The sequence below is a fragment of the Heterocephalus glaber genome, unplaced genomic scaffold, assembly GCF_053883595.1.
Source record: "Heterocephalus glaber isolate CG9 unplaced genomic scaffold, H.glaber_assembly_v1.0 deba00001795, whole genome shotgun sequence".
In the NCBI taxonomy this organism is placed as follows: Eukaryota; Metazoa; Chordata; class Mammalia; order Rodentia; family Bathyergidae; genus Heterocephalus; species Heterocephalus glaber.
The window spans coordinates 2,381,760-2,406,626 of NW_028258476.1; the positions used below are offsets into that span (position 1 = coordinate 2,381,760).

At 51.8% G+C, this 24,867-nt stretch overlaps 1 protein-coding gene across 2 annotated transcripts; it reads left to right on the forward strand.

The window, feature by feature from the left end:
- The first annotated feature begins 20 nt into the window (after positions 1-20).
- On the forward strand, positions 21-16,206 carry Ubqln4 (ubiquilin 4). 2 transcript variants are annotated; one of them, XM_004871173.4, is made up of 12 exons: positions 21-178; positions 1,958-2,109; positions 2,401-2,618; positions 3,135-3,397; positions 5,462-5,620; positions 9,396-9,621; positions 10,834-10,973; positions 11,510-11,593; positions 11,717-11,832; positions 11,992-12,175; positions 12,526-12,648; positions 14,460-16,206. In XM_004871173.4, exons 1-12 carry the CDS (start codon positions 71-73, stop codon positions 14,610-14,612), a joined length of 1,926 nt encoding a protein of 641 aa, XP_004871230.1. In that variant the 5' UTR covers positions 21-70; the 3' UTR covers positions 14,613-16,206. The 2 variants fall into 2 exon arrangements, with proteins under 2 accessions (XP_004871230.1, XP_004871231.1); XM_004871174.4 differs by lacking the exon at positions 12,526-12,648.
- The last annotated feature ends 8,661 nt before the right edge of the window (positions 16,207-24,867 follow it).

A 24,867-nucleotide genomic window follows, 5' to 3' on the forward strand; every position in this document is an offset into this window, starting at 1 on the left:
GCGGGAGGGAGGAGGAGGAGCCGCCGGGCGAGCTGGCGGGCGGCCGGGTGGTGGCGGCGGCGGCGGCGGCATGGCGGAGCCGAGCGGGGCCGAGGCGAGGCCCCCTATTCGGGTCACCGTCAAGACCCCCAAGGACAAGGAGGAAATTGTGATCTGCGATCGAGCCTCAGTCAAGGAGGTAGTGCTGCCGGCGGGAGTGGGGGCGACGAGGAGCGCGGAGGAGGAGGTCGGGGGACCGGGACGGCCTGGACGGCCGACAGGAGGCGGCAGGGCAGCGGCCAGGGGCGCCCGCGCGGGGAGGTGTGCGCAGCGCGGCGCGTGCCGGGCGCGGGTTCGTCGGTGCCGCCGGGGCTGGGGGCGTGGTGGAGCGGGCAGAGCGCAGCGTGCGCGGCCGGCGGCGGGACCCTGGCTTGGAGGCGCGTGTACGTCCCGGTTGCTGGTAGGAGCTCCAGGCGCCCAGGCAGAGCGCGGCCCGGGCGAGTTGCTGAACCGCGAGAACGGGCAGAGGCTGGAGGAGCGCCGGCGCCTACCGTGTGCCCGAGAACGCCTACCTACGCCCGGGGTTGCCCTCTGCCCGGGCGCTTCCTGTGCTTCCAAATCGGGGTGGTCATCTTGGGTCCTCAGCGCTTCTGGGATTTACTGAGTGCAGTAGGTGCTCAATAAAATTTTGTTGAATGAGTGAATGAGGGGCTATTGCCTGTCTCTGTCACTGCCTGTGACTGCTCCAGAATTTCACATAGGCGGAGCTTAAAATAGGACATCTGGTTGGAAGATAGGGATCTGGGAGCTGCCTCTGCTTAGCAAGTGCACTGTTTTTACTTAGAGTGTGCGTTTTGTTTTGTTTTGGAGAGGCTGATAGAATTTGGAAAGATAGGGTGTAGTAGCCTATGGCTGTAATCCCTGGGGGAGGCTGAGGCAGGAGGATCACCGAGTTCAAGGCCAGCCTGAACGACACAGAGACCTTGTTTCAAAAAACAAACAAAAAATTTGGAGAATTTGCAAGGCTAGCCCTTGGTGTTATCATTGCCCCACATCCCCACGTAAAATCACTAATTCTAGAATTTAAAGAGTGGTCTGTGGAAGGCTGAATTGGAACACAGCTCTAATTGAGAGGCGTGTCTAATTGAGAGCCAGGACTTTGGTAGCAAGACCTGAGTTCCAGTCTCTTCAGGACAAGCTGCCTAACCTCTCTGATCCTCATCTGTTTCCTCATTTTAAAATGCAGATAATGAATTAATGTACTAGACCATTAGTGTGTGAATAGTTAGTGTTCAGTAACTGGGGTGTATTTGTTGTGAGAAGGCTGGAAATCAAAAGAAGAAACTGGGGGTCAAAGAAGAGTGGGCTGAAGGCAGGCAGAGGCTGGGTCTTTGGCTGCTGAAGGAGCTGGGATGGAGCAGCCTCTCACAGGACTGATGAAGGGAATGGAGGCTGCAAAGCTTTCTAGGGTGGGGGACCCCAAGGTGGAGTTCAGAGAAGAGCCTGCTGCTGGTCCATGTGCTTGGTTAAGAAAGGAGCTGCTAGGGCCGGGGATTTAGCTCAGTGGTTCCGCTGCCTGCCCAGCAAGCGAAAGGACCCGAGTTCAATCCCCGGTACCAAAAAAAAAAAAAAAAAAGAAAGGAGCTGCTTAGGATTACAAGTTTGAGAACAGACATGGGCAACTTACTGAGACTTTGTCTAAAAATAAAAATACAAAGGACTAGGTATGTAGCTCAGTGATAGAGCACTTGCCTAGCACACATGAGGCCCCAGGTTTAATCTCTAGCCACCCCCCCCACCCCCCGCCAAGACCTGCTTATTGCCGCTGGAGGGAGGCAGCTGGTATTGCAAAAAGGAGTTCCAGTTGACCAGCAAGAGGTCAGAGCAAGGGAATACAGAGGCTCTAGAAAAAGAGTCAGTGTCCCCAGTGAACAGAGCCCAAGCAGCCTCAACAGTGGTCTCTGCCTCTTGATCACAGTTCAAAGAGGAAATCTCCCGGAGGTTTAAGGCTCAGCAGGATCAGCTGGTCCTGATCTTCGCAGGCAAGATCCTCAAGGATGGAGACACTCTGAACCAGCACGGGATCAAGGATGGGCTCACAGTCCATCTGGTCATCAAGACCCCTCAGAAGTAAGTCCAGAGACAAGCAGACTGAGCTTCAGACTGAAACTCCCCATCCAGAACTTTCTTATCGTTGCTCAGCTGTCCCTAGGCTCCTGGATGCTTAGGATCTCACCTCCTGGGAAGGGAGCGGAAGTTACTCCTCCCCCAGTGCCCGGAAGGCAGATGGTAGTAAAGACTTCCTCCCCTCCCTGGTTTAAGGAGTCCCCCACCCCAGCCTTTGGGAGCTGCCTGAGAGCTTGTGTACCCTTCCTCTTCCTGCGCTCACTCCAACCAGGATTCCCCTTTCTCTGTCCTCAGGACTGCAGATCCAGCTGCTGCCACAGCCTCTTCCCCCTCCACTCCTGACCCTGTCTCAGCGCCCTCCACCACGCCTGCTTCACCTGCCACCCCTGCCCAGCCTTCGACCTCTGGCAGCACCCCTTCGGATGCTGGCAGTGGAAGTCGGAGGAGCAGTGGGGGGGGTCCCTCCCCGGGGGCTGGGGAGGGACCCCCCAGTGCTACTGCATCTATACTCTGTAAGCCTGTAGGGAGGAGAGCATGATCTTGTGTTGGGCTGGGGAGTGGGGAGAGTGGACAGGAGGGGACATAATCCCTGCTCCTAGTGTGAGGGAACTAGGTTGAGCCGAGCTGGGGAGGAGCAAGTCCATGGGGACTGCCCAGAGGAGGGGGCATAGCTGAGTCATAGCTGAGTGTTAGCAGTGAAGGGTGAAAGGGAGCTGGGAAAGTGGGAGTCTTAGGTGAGGAGATTGGAAGAGCCTGTGTGTCGGGAAAAGCTGGCCCCAAACAGCAAGTACATGGAGAGTGCTTATTTACTCACTCAACAGGCTACCAGTGGTCACTTCCTCTCTGCTCATGCTCAGCATCTGCCATCAAAGAGGTCTCACATCTCTCTGGCCAGCGCAATCAGGGTCAGGAGAAGAGGGGGATTATGAGAAGCAGTTAGGGCCCGTCCTGGAGACCTGAATTCACTGGCTTTGCTAGGTGGGGGAGGGGCTTTGGGGGTGGACTGTGACCCTGCGCCCTCCCTACAGCTGGCTTTGGGGGCATCCTGGGGCTGGGCAGCCTGGGCCTTGGCTCTGCCAACTTCATGGAGCTGCAGCAGCAGATGCAGAGGCAGCTGATGTCCAACCCTGAGATGCTGTCACAGATCATGGAGAACCCCTTGGTCCAGGATATGATGTCTAACCCTGACCTCATGCGCCACATGATCATGGCCAACCCCCAGATGCAGCAGCTGATGGAGCGGAACCCGGAGATCAGCCACATGCTCAACAACCCCGAGCTCATGAGGCAGGTGGGTACAGAGGGAGTAGAGGGCACCTGGTGCCCAGCTGTACCCTGCCCTGCACTAATTTGTTCATTTATCCATTGGCAGCTGTAGTCTGAAGACTTGAGGTTCAGCCGTAGGACGACACAGGAACCACGGGTCTTAGAGGGAAGTGGGACCAGTGGACAGGCATTTGTAGTTCTGTGGTTAGCACTGACCAGAGGAGACTCACAGGTCCTGAGGAGAGTCAGCATTGGGAAGGACCCTGACCACACCCTGGGGCAGGGATCTCCAGATGGACTCCCAGTGAGGAGAGTAGGTGAACCAGGGCAAGAAGCTGAGCATCCAGGGCCAAGGGACAGTGCAGGCACAGGCTTGGGAGTGAAAGACAATAGGCGGTTTGGGAAGTTGTGGCTGGGCAGGCCCGGTGGGGAAGGGGACCCTGCAGAGGCCACTTCACCCCTGGTGTTTAGGACCCTGTCTCGGGCTCCAGCCCGCTGGGACACGAGGATAGATGGTGTTCCCAGCAGAGCTGACCCCACCAGAAGACAACTTCCATATGTTCCATAAGGGCAAAGATGTTCAAGTATTTTGTTCCCTGACTCTAACTCTGCCTGCTGTATGTAGTCACCAGTAAGTACTGGAAAAATGAATTATGGGACAGTAGATCAGAGTTCTGTGAGGCCCTGTGGGTCAGACTATCAAGGAATCTTCGGAGAGGCAGTGGTGGAGCAGATTAGGAAGAAAGGAGAGGGAAGTTATTCCAAGTCGAATATGAGCAAGTAGCTGTGTTCACTTTCTCTGCCACAAACTCCCTTGGGGTTGACACAGGGGACCCCTGATTGAGAATGAGCCCTAGGCTCTCAAGAAGAAAGTCTGGATCTTCAGTGTTGGTCAGGGTTCAGTCAGGCTGGGGTGCAGTGCATTAGTAGAGCACCTGCCTGGCATGCACCAGGGCCTGGGTACGCTCTTCAGCACTGAAGAGAAAAGAGATTGAGTCAGGCAGAGCCCTGGGGTGGGAGTAGGGCTGTGTTTAGCTTTGTTCTAGCCTGAACTTTTCCCTGCCTATCCTGTTACGTACACTGTGGTCTCAGTCAGAGAAGCCAACCTGCCCTTGAAACCTGCCTCTACCCCTACCTGGCTGTGTGTCTTGGGGCGCCAAGTCTGACTATCTTGGTGCCCATTTTTTCATCTGCAAAAATGGGGGCAAGAATACCCACCTTTGCTGGGTTTGCATGTTTACAAGCTCTCCTCCTGGGCCAGGGTCAGAGCTGGGTCTGGGGAGCTGGCCAAGGAAGAGGAGGCCCAGCCTAGACTCTTCCTAGCCTTTCTAAACCAAAGTTCTTTGCCATTCCTACACGCCCAGCCATGCTGCTGGTTTTTTCCTTTCCTTTGGGTATTTGCACTGTGTGGGGAGCAGGTTTTTCTATGTGGGAGCCACTTTTACTGTGCAGGGCTAAGTTGGGGTTTTTCAGGGAGCCCTATTTGGTTGCTCCTTCCCTTTGTCTTCTCAATCTATGCAAGCGGCTATGGCTGCAGTCATCTCCCGAGATGCCAGGGGCTCCCCACCACAGGGGAGGTGGAACCTCTGAGGCAGGGGTGTACCAGTTCTTTCACCTGGCCAGAGTAGGGGTTGTGCATGGTGGGGGGCAGGGTGAGGAGGAGAGGCTGGGAGGACTGTTGTGCCTTGGGAACTTCGTGAACTTAGGGCTTGGTGAATGCCACTTCTGGCAGGTTTAGAAATTTCCAAATAAATTCTGTTGCTTATTGGTGGGGGAAAAAAAAATACCTGCCTGGGGTGATTGCTGTGGGATTCCTTAGCCCAGGGCCTGTTAAGTAGTAGACGCTCGAGAGAGGTTCATTTTCCCGCTGCTGCCTCCTTTCTTCCCTTCCTGCTCAGTTTCTGTGGGCTCCCTGATGCCTGAAAGGGGAGCTGCGCTCTCAGCCCCTCCAGGAGCTCATTGTCCTCCACTAGGAAAAGCCAACCAGAACCCCCCCTTACAGTAGCAGAAGTGCACAGACCGGCCTGCGCACCCTTTCCCTGGGCTGGTGCTCCCCTGGCTGCCTCCATCCAGTCTCTGTCTCCACCAGACCATGGAGCTTGCTCGGAATCCAGCCATGATGCAAGAGATGATGCGGAACCAGGACCGGGCCCTGAGCAATCTGGAGAGCATTCCCGGGGGCTACAATGCCCTCCGGCGCATGTACACGGACATCCAGGAGCCCATGTTCAGTGCGGCCCGAGAGCAGGTGGGCCAGGGGCAGGGCAGTGGGGGCTGCCCGGGCTCGGGAGTCCCCACCCCCAGACAGGCAAGCCTGGGTGTTCTCCACTTGCCCCTTGAGAGACGGGCCCTGGCTTACCGGTGTTCCCCACATTGCAGAGCAGGAGGGCCTCCGGAGAGTGGTGGGTATGTGTCCGCGGGGCATGACATTCAGTGAGGGGCCTGGGGGGCAGACCTGGGGTCAAATGCCAGCCTAGTATGGCCTATCTCAGGCATGATCCATGGGGCCCCATGGCAGATGCACCCAGGGAGCCTGGAAATGGTGAGGTTCTTGGTCCGCAGCCTGGGCTAAGAATTGAGTCAGGCTCTGGGTTCATGGTCCAGGATTATGCACTTGAGAAAATGTTTTATGAGTTCATTCCAAGTATGCAAAAAGTGTAGTTAAAAGTAGAGCATTCTCTCGTATGCATGTTGCCATGTAGAATCTCACTGGCTTTCCAGAGTTTAACTATACACTAAACATTATTTATTTACATATCTCAAAATGCAGAAGTTACACCAAGTTAACAAAAGGGTATTCACAAAGTATGGGAAGTGGCCTAAGCTTTAAAAAAAGGAATACAAAAAAAAAGGGAATACAAAAGGGATCCTTCTGTTTCTGCCTCCCAGCCACCCCTTTTCTACTCCCCGATCGCTAATGTTGTTGGTGCCTTGTATATTTTCCTACACGTATATGATATCTGGACATAAGACACTATGGGTAGAGTTGTATTCACGTACCCTCCTCAATCATATTCCTCTCATTCCTTCACTAGAGGTAACTACTAGCCTGAGATTGGTAGCTCAGGCTAGCCTTGAACTTGCAGCAATCCTCCTGCCTCAGCCTCCCTAGTGCTGGGAATTCTAGTGTGCACCACCACGCCTGGCTTTCTGATTTCTTTATTACCTTTTATAGGTCTGTAAACATCTGTAGTATTGTTTAGTGTTATTTTTAGACCTTGTAGAAGTGCTATGATGGTCTTCATATCATTCTAATTTGCTCTTTTTAAAACATTTTATCGGGCCGGGGATTTAGCTCAGTGGTTCCGGCACCTGCCTCACAACCGCAGTGTCCCAAGTTCGATCCCCGGTACCAAAAAAAAAAATAATTTAACTGCAGGAAAGTACAAATATGCCAGGTGGCACATGTCTAATTCCAGCCACCTGGAGGGCTGAGGCAGAAAGATTGCAGGCTCAAAGCTGGTGTGGCCGATTTAGCGAGATCTTGTCTCCAAATAAAATAAAAAGTCTGGGAACATAGCTTAGCACCCCACGGGTTCAATCTCTAGCACCGCAAAAACTGATTGAGCCCGATGTGGGGCACACACCTGTAATGCCAGCACTTGGGAGGCTGAGGCAGGATTGCCACAGGCTCAAGGCCGGCCAGAAATACATAGTGAGAGCCTATCTCAAAAACAAAACAAATCAAAACACCCCCCAAATAAAATAATTTTAAAATATTTTAAATTAATTTTTAAAAATAAAAAGGGAGCCAGACGTGGTAGCACATGGCTGTAATCCCAGCACTCAGGAGGCAGAGGCAGGAGGATCATCATGAGTTTGAGGCCAGCCTGAGCTACACAGTGAGACCCTGTCTCAAAAAAGAAAACAAAAAAAGGAAAGTACAGACAAATAAAAAGGGGATGGGGATATAGCTCAGTGTGAGGCCCTGGGTTCAGTCCCCAGGAGAGCAAAAGAGAGTAAAAAAGAAAAAAGCACATACGATCATTATGTGGTTTGATAAATTTTAACAATCAGCCAGGACCCAGGGTGAGGCCAGGACCTCTCCTTACTTGTCTCTTGACAAAAGGAAAGGAACCACAGTGTCCATGTACCCTAGGCTGGCCTCGAAGTCACAGCAAGCCGGTTTCCTCAGCCCCAGTGGCTGGGTAACAGACGTGCGGCACCTGGCCCACCTAGCCCGGCTAGATCAGTTGTTCTTTCTGAGCTAAATCCCCAGCCCTAGATCAGTTGTTCTTAAAGTCTCCATCCTCCTCCGAGTTTCCCAGAAGAGTGTGTCTTTTGCCGACCCTCTGTTCCTGGTTTGTTTTTCTACCCCTACAATGATTTCGTATTGTTTTAGTCTTTGGTATCTGGTGAAGTGAAATTCCCCATTGTATTCTTCAAAACCCTCTTGGTTATTCTTGTCTTTTTTTTTCTCGGTACGGGGATTGAACTCAGGACCTTGTGCTTGGGAGGCAGGCACTACAACACTGAGCTAAATCCTCAGCCCTAGCTTCCTCGTTTTAAAACTGGATGTATTATAGCAGTGGCTCTTTGCTATTTGATCTCTGGATCTCTTCATACTCTTAAAAAATTATGGGCAGAGGGGCTGGGGATTTAGTCAGTGGTTCTGCCACCTGCCTCACAAGCCCAAGGTCCAGAGTTCGATCCCCAGTATCAAAAAAAAAATTATAGGGAGAGAAAAAATTACGGAGGACCCTAGCTTTGGTTTTTATGGGTTAATCTGACGAGATCAGGTGTGTTCAGGGTGGTAGACATTATGGGTTAATCAGTATTCACTGCCAGAAATTAAAACTGATAAAATTTTTAAATATTTAACTCATTTAAAAATAATAATTCATGACAAGTTACTATAAATAACATTCTTTTGAAAAATAACTTTATTTTCCAAAACAAAGTTTTAGAGGAAAGCATGGCCTTGATTTACACTTTCGCAGATCTCCTTAAAGTCTGGCTTTCTGTTAACAGCTGGCTTCTCAGCTCTGCATTCATTCCATTGAATGTTGTATCAGGAAAACCATTTTAAACTGCAGGGATCCTAGGACCAGGCTCTGAGAAGTGGCGTATTAGGGGGACTTTCTAAGCATTAGAATACATGTGTCAAGGACATAGTAGGTGCTCAATAAATGGCAGCTGCTATCACTACAGCCAATTCAAGAAGAGATGTAGTCCTTAGGGTGTATCAGGAAGAATAAACCAGGACTCAGAACCGGAAACTTAAGAGCAGGGACAAAGCTGAACCCATGGTGGATGAACCTGGCCTGTGAGCCCTTTACCTGAACTGGCATCTGGTAAAGGAGGGGAAGGAGAGACAGAGGAGCCACAGCGCAGAGCGAGGAGCTCCTTGGTCAGCCTTGCCCCCTGACCCACTGTGCATAACAGGAAGTGCCACAGTGGAGAAGGGCCAAAGCTGCTGGGCTGCCTCCAGCTCTACCGAAGGCTGAGGGCGGGAAATGGGGTCTGGAGCTCCCTCAGAAGCTCACGCCTCTGACAGAGCTCTATGTCTGGGGTGCTGCAGTGCTGGGGGACTTACTGGGGCCCTCTCCTGGGGCCCTGGAGCAGTGGGTGAGCAGGCCCGGAGGAGGCAAAGGTGCAAGGGAGAGGGCTGCATGGGCGGGTGCCTTCGGTGTGTCGGGATGGGCAGGGGAGGGAGAGGATTCCAGGGAATTAGGATTGGATGGAGGCAGCTGTGGGTCAAGCCGGCCCTTACTGAGCGCCTGTTCGAAGGGGCTGCCCCTGCGGAGCTACAGGAAAAGCTGTATAAAGTGCCATGGCCACAGGGTTTAGAGACCAAGGTTCAGAGCCTGCAGGGAGGGGGGAGGTTTTGAATCTAAGGCTCCTTCTGCACTCTTTAGCATCAGAAGTCTTGAGGGCAGGGTTGGAGCTGTCCCTTGGGGAGAGAACTAAACTGTGGCTGTCCTTTCCTGTGAGGGAGGCTATTAGGTGAGAAGAGAGGCAGGGCCTAGCCCTTGTCGCAGATTTGTTTCCGTCCTTAACCCGAAACCTTTCCCTCCTCCCAGTTTGGCAACAACCCCTTCTCCTCCCTGACCGGGAACTCCGACAGCTCCTCCTCCCAGCCTCTGAGGACTGAGAATCGAGAGCCCCTCCCGAACCCCTGGAGCCCCTCACCCCCCACCTCCCAGGCTCCCGGGCCCGGTGGGGAGGGCACTGGAGGATCGGGGACAAGCCAGGTGCACCCGACAGTCTCGAACCCTTTTGGGATCAGTGCGACCAGCCTGGGGTCAGGTATGTCCTAGGGTGCAAGCTCACTTGGGTCACCAGGGAGCCCCCTCTGCCCTGGAACCAAATGGGGTTCGCACTGCCACAGAAGAGGTGAGACTGTATGAAAGCTACGGAGGGAAGCCGGGTGTGGTGACGCACACCTATGATCCCAGCGCTAGGGAGGCTGAGGCAGGAGGATCCCTGCAAGTTTGATTCCAGCCTGGGCTACATAGTTCAAGGCCAGCCTGAAGTACTTAGTGAGAGCCTGTCTAAAAAAAGCCCCCCCCCCTCCAAAAAAGCTACAGAAAGGACTCAGCAGTTTGGGTAGTGGCCCCACCCTTCAGAGGGTGACTTGATTCAAGCCCTGTCCTGTCCCTGGGAGTGACCTGAGTGTTGGCTCATGGATTAACCAGGCCCTGTCTCCTGAGCTCCTTGAGCACTTTTGGTCCCATGTGGTATAAATGGTCAGACTGGCAGTCGGGAGGCAGGTGGGGCTGATGGGAGAGGAATCAGGGCGGCCTAGGGTCTTGCAGATGTGAGGCTGTAGGGAGGGGTTGCCTGGTTGCCACGTACAGAGCCTCATGTGCACTGCCCACCCCAAGGTAATGCCAGTTGATCTGGACTGTCACCTGTACGTGTGGCCCCAGGGAAGTCTTTGATAGGTGCCCTGATTTCTCTGCACCCTGGAGGATATCTCGATTGGGAAAGTCCTTTCATTCTGTGGGCCTTAGTTTCCTTATTTATAAAATAAGGACCGGAACTTGATCCATGGTGTTAAAATTGTGTTCTGGAGTCCTGGGGGGCCTGGATGTCCCCATCTTTAGGGTGACAAAGGACCGAATGGGAGAGGCTCCAGGCCTCCTAGACCAGCATGAACGAGACCTCTGCGTAAGGACTTGGTTTCCGAGTGAGTGGCTGAGAAGGTCTCTGCCGCTAAGATGGGCTTGAAAGCCATTGGTCTAGGTAACCCATGACCAGTCCTTTCCGCTTAGACACAACTGGAGCCTGTGGCAGGAACAGACCAGAAGGGCAGAAATTAGGCCCTCTTTCTAGCCGGCTTGTGCTCAGAATTGATGGGAGAGGTCTGAGGCAAGCTGACCTAGGACTCAGGGCAGCCTGGGGCCCATGCTGCAGTCCTTGACCTGGGAATCACTCAGTCTGGAGCGAGAAGTACCGGAGTGGGTGTCTGGTCTCCATCGGGACCCTTCTCTCCTGTTTTGTTTCCCCATGTGCCAGGGATGTTCAACAGCCCAGAAATGCAGTCACTCCTGCAGCAGATCTCAGAGAACCCCCAGCTCATGCAAAACGTGATCTCGGCCCCCTACATGCGCAGCATGATGCAGACGCTGGCCCAGAACCCTGACTTTGCTGCTCAGGTATCCCAGCGGCACAGAGAAGTGTGGCAGGGGCAGGAGCTGGGGTGGGGCCAGCTGCTTATGGTCAGAATGTCCTGGAGCCAGACTGCCTGGGCCTGTATCCTGTACTGTCCACTCCCCAGCTCTGTGAGCTGAGCAAGTTATTTAACCTACCAGTTTCTTCATCCACCAAATGCTACTAGCATCAGTTCCTGCCTCATGGAGTTGTGAGGATTCAAGGAATTAATACATGTCAAATGTTTAGAACATGGCCCAGCACACAGTAAGGACCTTACACAGGACGTGAAAATGTTTGGCTTTCTCCTCCCCCACCCCCATCGTCATCAGACCTGGGCCAGTCTGATTCCTGCCTCTTCATTGCTCCATCGTGACCCTTTTCTTCTCCCTGTCCCACACCGATCTTCAGGATCTTCGAGACCCCTGGAAATGCTGGCCAGACTTCCAGCAGTGGCGGGGTGCCGAGGGTTTCTGAGGCTGTAGGGGAATTCTTGGGCTGGGAAGGCCCAGGCCCCCTCCTCCTACCTTTCCTCTGGCAGATGATGGTGAACGTGCCACTCTTCGCGGGGAACCCCCAGCTGCAGGAGCAGCTTCGCCTGCAGCTCCCTGTCTTCCTGCAGCAGGTGAGGGAGAGGCCTGCAGGCTGGGGTGGACGTTAAAGCTGGGCAGAGCCTTGCTCTGGACTCGGCCTCTGGCGGCTCCTTAGCCCTGCTGCCTCCCAGCACCTTTCTCTGCTTGCTTCCCAGATGCAGAACCCAGAGTCACTGTCGATCCTCACCAACCCCCGTGCCATGCAGGCGCTACTGCAGATCCAGCAGGGACTGCAGACGTTGCAGACCGAGGCCCCTGGGCTGGTCCCCAGGTGAGGGCCGGGTGGCCAGCGTGGCTCTAGCTGTCGCTGTCATCCCTTCTTTCTGCCTTTCTCGGAACAGCCCTGGTGTCTCTGCCCTTCCTTTTGGACCTGTGCTCTCATTCCTTCCTTGGATGCCATCTCCTATCTCTTGGTGTCTCCTGCCTGCAGTCTTGGCTCCTTCGGGATGCCCCGGACCCCGGCACCCTCGGCAGGCAGCACCTCTGGGTCCACAGCAGAGGCCCCCACCTCCTCGCCAGCCATGGCAGCCACGTCCCCCACCGGGCCTCCCAGTGCCCCACAGCAGCTCATGCAGCAGATGATCCAGCTTCTCGCTGGAAGTGGAGACTCACAGGTATGCAGGCAGCAGCGTGGGCTGGTACCTGAGGCTACCGCTCCCACCTGCACTCCAAGGGCAGGCTTTGCAGTCAGCAAACCTGGCCACCCCCTGGCCTCAGACAGCTTATGGTCTCCCTGAGTTCAGTTCTCATGGCGGTGAGGATGGCAGCAGCACTTACCAGGTGCTGAGTGTTTTACCACGGCAGCAGCTCCTTCCCTTACTCCTCTCCACCTTACAGAAAGCCCTTCTGATAACTGTCTCTGTGCCTAGATGGGGAAACTGAGGCCCTGAGCAGTTAAGTGGGTGCTCCATTACCATCTAGGAGATAATGGGGCCGAGATGCAAGCCAGAGCATTCTGTTCCAGAGTCCACACTTTGCTGTGCTGTGTCATTTCTACTGGTGCGAGGGATCGAAGCCAGTCCTTGTGCATGCCCAGCTCAGCCTCCCCACTGAGCCATGCCCCCAGCCCCGGCAGAGGATTCTTTTGGTAATGAAAGCAGTGTCCGTCCTGGGGACTCAGGGATAAGTGTGGAAGGTGGAGTGACAGTGTCCTGGCTGGTAAAGTGAGGGGCGGGACGAAGCAGGGGGAGCCTGCAAAGGTGTGTATGTGTGTTCCAAGCTCTCCAGGCGGCAGGAGGGCGGGCCCAGGTGGTCTCCAAGGTCTGGCCTGGTGTGGACTCTGGACCGCACTGAGAAACAACAGAGAGTGATGGTGTAGGTCAGGGCCCTGGGGCTGAGCTTGCTCTGCGACCCTGAGCCAGTCCATCCTTCCTCCAGACCACACTTGTCTCCTATCAGTGCAGTGGATAGCGATCACTGAGCCCCTTTGAGCACTGACTCTTCTGTCAGAGATCTGAGAAAGTGCTTCTCAAGCGTCGCCTAGGAAAACACCTCCCAGGAGATGGCTATTGGAATGTCAAGAGTGAAAAGCCTCTAAGGACTAGGGATTTAGTCAGTGGTTCCACCACCTGCCTCGCAAGCACAAAGACCCGAGTTCGATCCCCGGTACCAAAAAGAAAAAAGTGAAAAGCCTGTGCTTTGTAAATAATTGTTTGTTGATCAGTAAAACTGTATTAAACCAGGCTCTCTTTCCTTGGACCCTCCTCTGCCTGGGGTATGGCTGTATATGTGGTGACTGTCAGGAGAGGGTATGTTGAACATGATTTTTTTTGAGACAGGGCTTGGGTGGCCTTGAACTCTCTATGTACCCCAGGCTGGCCTCAAACTCCCAGCAGTCCTGCCTCGGCCTCCCAAGTGCTGGCATCACAGGTGTGCACCACGGTGCCCGACTGAACATGCATCTTATTTGATTACAGGGCAGTTGGAGCACCTGTTAATATCTCTAAGCTGATGCAGGCCTGCCTGAAATGAATAGGACTCTGATTTTTTTTTTTTTTTTTTGGTACCAGGGATCAAACTTGGGACCTTGCGCTTTCGAGGTAGGCAGTGGCACCGAGCTAAACCCCTGGCCCTAGGCCTGCCTGAAATTTTAAGAAAGATATCCACTGCTTTTTTTTGGTACAGAGAAATGGAAGCCCGGACTTACACGTTAGGGGAGCTCCCCATCACTAAGCTGCGTCCCACCCATCCCCACCTTAGGTTACTGTAGTCATTTAGTGGCCTGGGGCCCAGGCTTTCTGCCCTACTGCAGCTCTCTCTGCCCATCCCATTGATGGACTCTGAGGTGTAGAGACTGCTGCCCACGCTCCTGTTCTCTCTGGATTGAACCCAAGGCCTTTCCCCCAGCTACATCCTCAGTCCCTTTTTAAAGTTTCTTAAATTTTTTTTTTTTTTTTTTTGGTACCGGGGATCAAACTCGGGTCAAACTTCGGTCCTTGCGCTTGCGCAGCAGGCAGCGAAACCACTGAGCTAAATCCCCGGCCCTAAAGTTTCTTAAATTTTAAGACAGGATCTGGCTAAGTTACTAAATTCCGCTAGCTGGGCTTAAACTTGCAGCCCTCCTGCATCAGCCTCCCAGAGTGCTGGAATTATAAGGAAGCACCACCATATCCAGCTCTTACTGGTCTTTTTTTTCTTCCAAGTACTAGAGATTGAACCCAGAGCCTTCACACTGAGCTGCATCCCCAGCCCTTTTCTTATTTCTTAGTTCGATACAGTCTCACTAAGTGCCCAAGCTGGGCCTGAACTTTCAGTCCTCCTGCCTCAGCTTCCTAGCAGGCTGGGATTACAGGTGGTGAGCACCACCGTGCCCAGCCCCTTACTTGCTTCACACACTAAGGTCAGACAATCCCCCTGGGCTGTACCCTGTGCCCAGTTCATGATCCCTGTTCCCTCCAGGTGCAGACCCCAGAAGTCAGATTTCAGCAGCAGCTGGAGCAGCTCAACTCCATGGGCTTCATCAATCGTGAGGCCAACCTGCAGGCCCTGATCGCCACAGGAGGGGACATCAACGCCGCCATCGAGAGACTCCTGGGCTCCCAGCTCTCCTAACCTCGGCCCGTGCCTCCTGCCATCCTTCGACTCAGTGCCAGCCTTTGGTGCCTGTCGGCCCCTCCCTCTGCAGCTGTCCCTCTCTTCTTCGTCCTCCCCACACAGCAGTGATCTCAGAGGCACGGGCCCCAGCCCTGCGGCTCTGTCTGAGAGTTTCAGTCTTAACTGCTGTCTTTTTTTTTTTTTTTGGTACCGGGGATCAAACTCGGGTCCTTACGCTTTCGAGGCAGGCAGCAGAACCACTGAGCTACATCCCTGGCCCTCACTGTTCTCTCTTAACAGAATCTTCTCTCCTGGCCCTCCTTGAGCAGCGCCCTTCAAACAGTTTGCAGTTCTGCCGACTGCCCCTCCTGGCATGGCCACCTTTGGAAGTCTTCAGGCTTCTCAGTGGGACCGCAGCGTTGGGAGGGGGACCTGGCTGAGGGGCTGGAGCGAAGTCTTCCATCTGCACCACTAGGGCTTAGCGTGGACCCCTTTTCTTTCCCTCCCTCCCCACCCGGGCCAGCCCGCCTAGATTGTCACACCAGGGGGCCAGGCCTCCAGGCCTGTCTCCTCCTCAGCTTCTGTTCTGGTTACTCCACCCAGCCCCTCCTCATTCTCTGTGGGAACTTCAGGGGACAGCAGAGATGCCTGCCCTCCTTGCCAAAGGGGAGCCCAGCGCCCACGGGTGTCATGGGGAGAGGGCGCAGTCCCTCGGAGGAAGAGAATGGGTGAGACAGCCTGAGCCAGAAGCTTGGAGCTAGAGGTGACATTTGGGGTGTGGAAGCACTCGTAGCTCTTTAGTCAGGAGAACTCAGGCCAGGCAGAGACTAAGACGCTGGGAGAACCAGAATTGACGGGGCTCCATGAAGCCAGGCAGTTTGAAGCACACAGTCTTGTCGGCTCTGCTGCACAAACGCACACACGCATGGGTGTCCACGGACCCAGGGCCTCCTGTATCTTGGCACAGTGACTTCTGCTCCCTCCAAAAGATACGAAGGGGGTGGAGATCTGCCTCACAGTGGTGTAGCGTGCCTGTGTGTGTGTGTTTGTGTGTGTGTGTGTGTATTTCTGCAGCAGTAGGCGTCGGGAGAGCTGGGTTCCCTGAACCTTGGGGTGCTGCGTCACACAGGCAGTGTGAAAGCCTCCTGGGCTGCCGGGCTGTAACTGGCCCTTTGCTTCCTGTCACTGCTTTCAGTAAGAGCAGAGGGTTTCTCTGTCAGAGTCCTTTTGTTCACTGTTTCTTTCCAGGCCAGAAAGTGTTTTTGTTTGGGTTTTTTGTGGTGCTGGGGATTGAACCCAAGGAGTCACGCATGCTAGGCAAGTGGTGGACTGCTGAGCTCTGTCCCTGACAGAGTTCTTCTCCAGGAAGAAAAGGGCAGGGTGGCCATGATGCCTGGAATCTGGAACTGGACGTGGCTCTGTTTGGGCCCCGAGGAGGCTCTGTCACCCCCAGCCCCTGGCGTGGGGGCCCCTGGCTGATGACGCGGAGGAGGCAAGAGGAACAGAGTCTGCTGCGAGTGGGGAAGGGTCCAGCAGTCCAGAGATGCCTGCCCTTCCCGCCCGCCCTCCACGGTGCCCACGCTGGCCTCTGTAAATAAATGGTGTGACCTGTTGGGAGTGTTGGTGTGTGCTTTCTAAGCGTGAGAAGGCTGTTAAAGGCAGCAGCTTTGCAGGGCACAAGGTAGGACCCAGAGGAACCTGAAGCTGGCGTTGCTTATCACAGGTGTTAAGAGACTTTAAAGATTGAGGGATGACTGATCACTGATCCTGGAAGTGTGAATAATACATGGTTTAAGGAAAGGAGGGCTGGGCGTGGTGGCGCACAGCGGTAGTCCTAGCACTTGGGAGGCTGAGTCAGGAGGATTGCTGGGACTTCAAGGCCAGACTGAACTACAGAGGGAGACCCTGTCTCAAAAAAAGAGGATCAAGGGCCGGGGATTTAGCTCAGTGGTTTCACTGCCTGCTGTGCAAGCACAAGGACCCGAGTTCAATCCCCAGTACCAAAAAAAAAAAAATCTGGGTTTTTTTGTCATTTTTGAATAGTAAATTTTATTTTATGTTCCTTCTGTATTAGTTTGTTACACATTGCTTTTTTTTGTTTTGTGGTTAACAAAACATTTAGTGGCTTAGCAAACCCTTCATCCTTGACTTCTCCATGTCTATCACTGACATTTTCTCTGAGGATGATGAAGAGCTTCATGCACTCCAACTCCGTTTACTGCTGTCCCCCATACACTGTATTTTGTTGTTTTGCTTTCAGTGGGGTTGTATCAACATCTGTATTAACAGATAGGGTTGCATACTTGGCTTCAACTGCTCCTCCAGCCTGTTTCCTAACTCAGTTGGGTTACCAGCATGGTTACCAGCTTTAATTATTTTTTTTTCTGCGTGAGGGATTTAATCCAGAGCATTTGCAATATCCCCAGCCCATTTTTAAGATAGGGTCTTGGGGCCACGGATTTAGCTCACTGGTTCTGGTGCCTGCCTCACAAGTGCAAGGTCCTGAGTTTGAGCCCTGGTACAAAAAATAAGATAGGGTCTTGCTAAATTGCTAAGCCGGCCAGGCTGGGCTTGAACTTTTGACCCTCCTGCCTCAGCCTCCCAGAGTGCTAGGAGTACAGATGTGTGGCCATCCTGCTCTTATTTTTTGCAGAAGAGAAGTTTGTTTTAATTCCTTGGGCTTCATGCATCTGTAAATTGATGGTTCTCATGAATTCAAGGTGAGTCTCATATTGTGTCTCTGAAGATTGCTTCTTCCTCTCCCTCCTCATCTTCTGGACTCTAATAATGTTAGCGCACACCTGTAATCCCAGCACTTGGGAGGCTGAGGCAAGAAGATCATCATGAGTTCAATGCCAGCCAGAACATAGTGAGACCCTGTCCAGGAAAAAAAAGGCCCACAGGCAGGGGATGAAGCTCAATTGTAGAGCACATGCTTAGCACGCAATACAGCCCCGGCCGGGTTCAATCCCCAGACACACACACGCGCGCGCGTGCACACGTCCAACCTCAGCTCTTCTGTCTCATCCTCTGTATTTTCCATCCTCTTTTTACTGTTTCATTCTCATAGTTTTGTTTTGTTTTGTTTTGGACAGAGAGGCTATTTTGTACGATACTGTAATAATGGATACATGATACTATGCATTTGTCAAAACCCATAGAACTTTGCAACATAAACAGTGAACCTTGATGTATACAAGCTGAAAAAAATAAATCAATCATTTAGGTCGAGAGCCCAGGATGGAATAGAGAATATGACGAGAGAAGCTATTGCAAATGTGGAAACACCTTCACTGGGGGAGGGGGGGTTGAACTATGCAATTTAGAAGTGAGTAGAATCTATAAAACTAAAGCCAAAAGAAACTACATAAACAGAATACTGTAGCTGACATAGTTGTTTCCCATGGGTGTACTGTTAACAATTCTGGTTAACCCGGGTGTGGTGGTGCACACCTGTAATCCCAGCACTCAGGAGGCCCAGGCAGGAGGACTGCCTGGAGTCAGGTCAGTCTGGGATATATAGAGAATTCAAGACCAGCCTGAACTACACAGTGAGACCATGTCTAAAAAACGGGGTGGGGCAGGGGTGTAGCTCAGTGGCACCGAGCCTGCCTGGCAAGCACAAGGTCCTGAGTTCCGTTCCCTGTACTGGAAAAAAAAAAAACAACTACGCTCTACACGTGCACACAGTCCTCACTATGGGAATTTATAGTAAGCAAGGAGGCTGGAAGGATCTATGTAGTAATGCGTGATAGTTGGAGGCACTGGTGTTGGCCATGTTTAGGTTAATACAGACACGTGTATATATAGAAATATTTGCAGATACTTGGATATGCCTAGGTTAGTACATCTCCATGTATTCCCTTGTTCTGCCAGCTGAAAGGACATGACAAGGAATGATACCTAGAGGCAAGATCCACACCAAGTACCAGATCTTAATTTCTAATATCGTTTTCCAAAAAAGGGACTAGGGCCAGGGATTTAGCTCAGTGGTTCCGCTGCTTGCCCTGCAAGCGCAAGGACCTGAGTTTGATGCCCTGTACCAAAACCAAAACAAAATAAAAAAAGGGACTAGGACTCCTTGGAGAAAGGGCTGATTCTAGGGCTAGAGAAGGGAATAAACAAGAGGCCAGGGCACCTTTTAGGCCAGAAAGAAAGAAAGTCTCTAAAACAACCACAAACATACCTGCAGGAGCTAACAAAGAACAAAAGACCCAACTGAAGAGCTCCCAGTGGCCAATGCTAGTGGCTGGATGTGGTGGGCCACATCTGTATTCCCAGCACTGGGGAGGCAGAGGCAGGAGGATTTCCAAAAGTTTGAGGCCAGCCTGGGCTACATAGTGAGTTCAAGGCCAACCTGAACCACATACCAAGACCCTGTCACAAACAGACAGACAAAAAAACAAACTTGAATTAAAATGAAATAAGATTCGGGGCCGGGATTTAGCTCAGTGTTTCCTGCCCCTGCCTCGAAAGTGCAAGGTACCAAGTTCGATCCCTGGTACCAAAAAACAAAAAACATCAACAAAAAAATGAAATAAGATTCATTTTTTTCTTAACCAGTCACATTTTAAATACTCAGTAGCCATATGGTAACTGGTGGCTACCATGCTGGACAGTGGAGATATTATAAAATATTTCCATTGCCACTGAAAGTTCTATTGTCCAGTATCATCGCATTACAAAGAAAGGGATAGGCCAGCCATGGTGGTGGACACTCAGCACCGAGAGGCTGAGGCAGGAGGACCTCAAGTCAAAGCCCAGCCTGGGCAATTTATCAATGTAGTAAGATTCTATCTCAAAACTGAAAAAAAAGAAAAGGCTGGATATGTATCTCAGTGTAAAGGTCTTAGAGTCAGTACCAAAAGAAAAAGTCATGGAATTTTGTTCTGAGAGAAAAATAGTTTCGTCTGTAGTACTTGGGATTGACTCTGGGGATATTTGGCTGCTGAGCTATACCCTAATTCTTTTCAGTTTTTGTTTTGAGACAGGAGCTCACTAAGTGTCCCAGGCTGGGCTTGAACTCCTGATCCCCCTGTGTAGCTGGGATTTCAGGCAGGGCCTGTTCCTGACTGCCTGTAGCAACTCTGTTCTCTGCTGCTGCCCAGGCCCCAGAACAGAGTTGGACGCACCAGAAAGTGACTGGTAAATTCGTGCTGAATGAATACTAGAAGTTAGAGCCAGTATTCCCTCCATCCACCCACCCACCCAATCTCAGACACAGTTTGTCCACACTGGGAAGGAAAGAAAGAGAGGGGGAAAATCCAAATGAGCTGGTGAATTTGACAGCAAGAGGAGCCAGTGCCTGGTACCCAGAGAATGTAATGAATTGAAAAATTGCAAAAATTATGTAAAAATTGAAGAATGACTCTTTTGGGGGTTACTGGGATTGAACCCAGGGATGCTCTGCCACTGAGTATATCTCCAACCCTTTTTTATTTTTTATTTTGAGAGAGGGTCTCGCTAAGCTGCCCAAACTTGTGATCCTCCTGCCTCAGCCTCCCCAGGGGCTGGGAATACAGGTGTGTGCCTGGCTAAGGGATAGCTTTGATTAGCAAGGGAAAGGGGAAGGCCATAGAGAGCCCAGTGGCATTTGTAGGGGCCAGGAATTTAGCTCAGTGGTTTAGCCGCCTGCTACACAAGGGCAAGGACCTGAGTTTGATCCCCAGTACCAAAAAAAAGAGAAATACTAGAAGTCATAGGAGAAAAGAAAAATAAGGAAATTAAACAAGGTGTGGTGGCACATCCTTGTAATCCCAGCACTTGGGAGCCTGAGGCAGGAGGATCACTACAAGATTAAGGGAAGACCCTGACTCAAAAGAACAAAATAGAAAGCCAAAAAGAACCTTAGGGATCTACATTTGATTTGCATCCTGACAACTATGCCCAATATTGTAGATACTTTTCTTGCTGCTGAGACAAAATACCCAACCCACAAGTTAAGGGAGGACAGGTTTATTTAGCTCACGGTTGTGGAGGTTTCAGTCCATGGTTGGCTGGCTCCACGGCAGAGTAGCATGGCAGAGGGGCCTCACAGGGAGAAACAGCTCAGTGAGTCCCAGGCGGAAGGTAGCAAGCAGTGAGAAGCAGCAGGCTTCCTTCTGCTTCTTTCTATTCCATCCTGGCTACAGGCCTATTGACTGGTGCCCCCAGAGCCAAGGTGGGGCCTCCATTATCCATACCCAGAGCTCTGCTAAACCATTCAGTGACCACACACCCTCACCCAACGCTGCATCTAGGATCCAGCTGCCCAAAGCCTCCCAAAACCTTCACCTACGAGCGAGCTTGTGAGGCTCTGCAGGCCTAACTCACTATCCTAGTATTTTTGACCTTTTTTTCAGTACGGGGAATTGAACTCAGGACCTTGCACTTACCAGGCAGGCATGGCATCACTGAGCTACATCCCCAGCCCCTGTTTTTCAATAAGAATATAAGCATGGGGCCGGGGATGTAGCCTGCTGCGCAAGCGCAAGGACCGCAGTTCGCAAAAAAAAGAACATAAGCATGTATTATTTGTGTAAAATAAAAACAAATTTATTTATTGTATGATTCCACTTCTGTGAAGTCAAACACACAGAGACAGAGAGTTGAGTGTTGTTGCCCAGGGCTGAGAGAGAGGGCAAGGGAAACTGTTCAGTGCTTGCAGAGATGAGAAGGCTCTGAGATGGCCAAGGACCAGTGTGAATGGATTTAATGCTGCCACGGCGAATGTGGCACCTTTCGTGTGATGTATGTTTTACCAAAACAAAACAGTGTAAAAGCAGAGAAAAAGTGCTTCACTATTATCTACCAGCCCTGATTCTGAAAGCTTCTTGGACCCCGGATGGCTCCTGTTCATCCAGCCCCACTCATACAGTACCCTTCCACAGCTGCTGCCCTCCAAGGGCCTTCGATGGGTCACCAAGATGCTGTCTCCACCAGGTGCCACCGGCCACAGGTGGCTCACCACCTCCTTCTGGGACCAGTCACAGCCACACTGTTCGCAGTCTTGTTGCAAATTCCAAAGGAGAGACAGCAGGGGGCAGCGGTGTCTCTCTCTGCCTCTGCCCCCCCCCCCCCACAATGCAGCAGACAGCTGTGACACCAACCGACCCGGGACACAGCTGACACCTGCGTAGCCCTGAGCGGCCCTGCACACCTCTGCGGTGGCACCCAGGTCCCTGCCATCCACCCAAGTTGTCCTCACTCGCTTCTTGGTTTGGGTCCCCCAACCCCAGAGCCCAGCCTGAGCGGGCGGCCCTCCGGGGCTCCGCTAGGGAGACTGAAGCCGAGCTGCGTGCGCACCTGCACTGTCCCGGACGCTCGCATCCAGTGGGTTTGTCAGGGTGCTGAGGAGGAATTGTCCCGGTTCTAGAGGGAGCTGTCTGTACCAATCCTGAGTTTGGTTGGCAGACTCCCCTGGGCCCAGGACACTTTGATGGACAGCATTTCCTGTCCACTATGCTGGATGTCGGGGTCGCATTTCGTTTTAACTCTGCTATCACCTTCCAAACCATCCCAAGTCTTCGAATGCCGCCCAGAGCACAGCTCCCGGGGCATTACTAATTGCTTTTAGGGGGGTGGGGGCATTGAGACAGGCTCTCACTACCTAGCTCAGACTGGCTTTGAACTCACTATCTTGCCCAGGGTGGCTTCAAACACACAGTGATCCTCCTGCCTCAGCCTCCCAAGGGCTGGGATTACAGATGTGTGTTACTGCACCCGGCTAGTACTACTTGATTCTTTGGTGTTTTGGTGTTTTGTTTTGCTTTTTTGGTTCCGGGGATCGAACTCAGGTCCTTGTGCTTGCACAGCAGGCGACAAAACCACTGAGCTAAATCCCTGGCTCCTAATTGATTTTTTGTAATAAAAACAAAGAACTCTCGCTCACCAAAACGACAGTTCAGAGAATGATAAAACAAAAACCCAGCCTGGGAAACCAGGTACTAACCTCTGTGAGAGCCTTAAACACTATCAAGACGATCTGATTATCTTCGCCAGCAGTTTAGATCCTCTTCCAAGTCAAGCAGCACTTTTTCTCCTGCTTTCTTTTTTTCTTTTCTTGTACTGGAGATTGAACCCAGGACCTTTGCACTGAGCTGCATCCCTAGCCCCTCTTTTTTTCTTTTGGTACTAGGGATCAAACTCGGGACCTTGGGCTTGCAAAGCAGGCAGCAGAACCACTGAGCTAAATCCCCAGCCCTAGCCCCTCATTTTTTGAGACAGAATCTCCCTAAATTGCCCACGCAGGACTTGAACTTTTGATCCTCCCGTCTCGGCCTCCCAGAGTGCTCGGATTGCATGTGTACAACACCGTGGCTCAGTGGCATGCTTCATGCTTATGTGTTTACCTAGAAACTAACACAGGGCTTTCAAGAGTATGTAGTCAATAAAGGTTTTTCTTTGACTTTTAATGACTTCCACCAATCAAAGCACTGAAAATGAAAGTGGTCGAGAGGGAAAGCTCCCCATGGCTGAGGCAGAAGGGAGGGCCGGGCAGGGAAGGAACTTAACCACAGGATAAAAGAATTGGATTTAAACCCATTGATAGTGGGAAGTCCCTGAATTGTTGTTGTTACTTTATTTTATTTATTTATTTTTTGAGACAGGGTCTTGTTATGTAGTCCAGGCTGGCTTTAAACTCACTAGGTAAGCCAGGCTGGCCTCAAATTTTCAATGATCCTCCTGCCTCGGCCTTCTGAGTGCTGGGATTACAGGTGTGGGAGGAGTGCTTGACATCTTATTTCCATTCACCTTGCAGTCGCAAAGGATTACCTCTCATCCCCATTCCTAGGTCCTAAACTTCTTTTGAGTCCAGAAGTGCTTATTTTGTGTGGTGTCTGAACCGAGCACTGAAGAGAGGCTCCTTTGGGGAATGTTGAGTCTGGGAAACAGGAATAGCCGTACTTCCCCTCTTTCTGACCCTGGAGAAGTTTCGCTAGAAGGCAGTCTTTGGGCAGGAGTGAAAATCCTGCCTGCAGCCCAGGTTCCTCTGTGTACTCACACTGCTGTAGGCCTTTGGATCAGCAGTGCACCCCAGAGACAGGACCTGGTCAGCAGGGTCCACTTTCATGCCAGAAACAATTAGAAGAAAACGTTAAACCACGGTGCTATGAAGGTCAATCAGCCAAGGCAAGCTCCCTGGGGAATGAGACTAGCATAGGGTCCTGAAGGATGGGTTGGATTTGGATAAGAAAAGAGGGTTAATAAGGCATTTCATTTTGTTGCTTTTTGAGATAGGTTCTTGCTATGTGGTACAGTCTGGCCTCAAACTCATAGTGATCCTCCTGCCTCAGCCTCCTCAATGCTGGGATTACAGGTATGTGCCACCATGCCCAGCTAATAGGGTTCAGAGAACCCACACTCAAAGCCATGAATTAGGAGCAGATTGGAATTTATGTGTAGAGAAATTGTTATTATTATTATTCTTCACTGTTAGAGCATCTCTTGTGAGCTTAGGGATGACCCTAAGCAATGAAAATGGACAAGCCTGTCCTCAAAGGGCTCCAGTTTGGAAGCTGGGCATAGCGGCGCATGCCTGTAATCACAGCATGCTTGGAATCCTGGAGCCTAAGGTAGGAGGATCGAAAGTTCAAGACCATCATGGACTACATAGTGAGTTCAAGATCAGCCTAGACTTCATACCAACACTCTGTCCGAAGCAAGCAAACAAACAAACAAACAGAGAAGCTCAAGTTTGGGGGGTGGGGAGCAGATACTCAAATACAGGTAATGCGTATTAGTTCGTAAGAAGATAAGCTCCCCAGAAGTGGAAACCTTACCTGTCCTGTTCATCGGTGTATTCCCAAGTACTCAGAGCAGTGCCAGGCATATATAGATCCTTAATAAATGCATACTGAGTGCAAGAATGCTGACTTGGAGATACAGAATAACACTGACACACGTCTGCCAGGCACTCTACTGAGTTTTTGTTTGTTTTCTGAGACAGGGTGTCATCATGTTGCATGAGTTGGCCTCAAATTCCTGGGCTCAAGCAATCCTCTACCCTCAGCCACCTCGGTAGCTGGGGCTACACACACATGCCATCACACTTGGCCCAGAATTTTTAGCTAATACTTTTTTTTTTTTTTTTTGGTACTGGGGATCGAACTTGGGACCTTGGGCTTGCAAGGCAGGTGCTGGAACCACTGAGCTAAATCCCCGGCCATGGCCCAGAATTTTTTTGTTTGTTTGTTTGTTTTTGGTACCAGGGATCAAACTTGGGACCTTATACTTGCAAAGCAGGCAGCGGAACCACTGAGCTAAATCTCCGGCCCATTGGCCCAGAATTTTA

What these genes read in the sequence shown, in the direction of transcription:
- Ubqln4 (XM_004871173.4), top strand. Translation starts at nt 71, where the DNA reads ATGGCGGAGCCGAGCGGGGCCGAGGCGAGGCCCCCTATTCGGGTCACC. An exon ending in ATCGAGCCTCAGTCAAGGAG is followed by an intron (nt 179 to 1,957) that starts GTAGTGCTGCCG and finishes TCTTGATCACAG; the next exon opens with TTCAAAGAGGAAATCTCCCG. An exon ending in ACCCCGAGCTCATGAGGCAG is followed by an intron (nt 3,398 to 5,461) that starts GTGGGTACAGAG and finishes TGTCTCCACCAG; the next exon opens with ACCATGGAGCTTGCTCGGAA.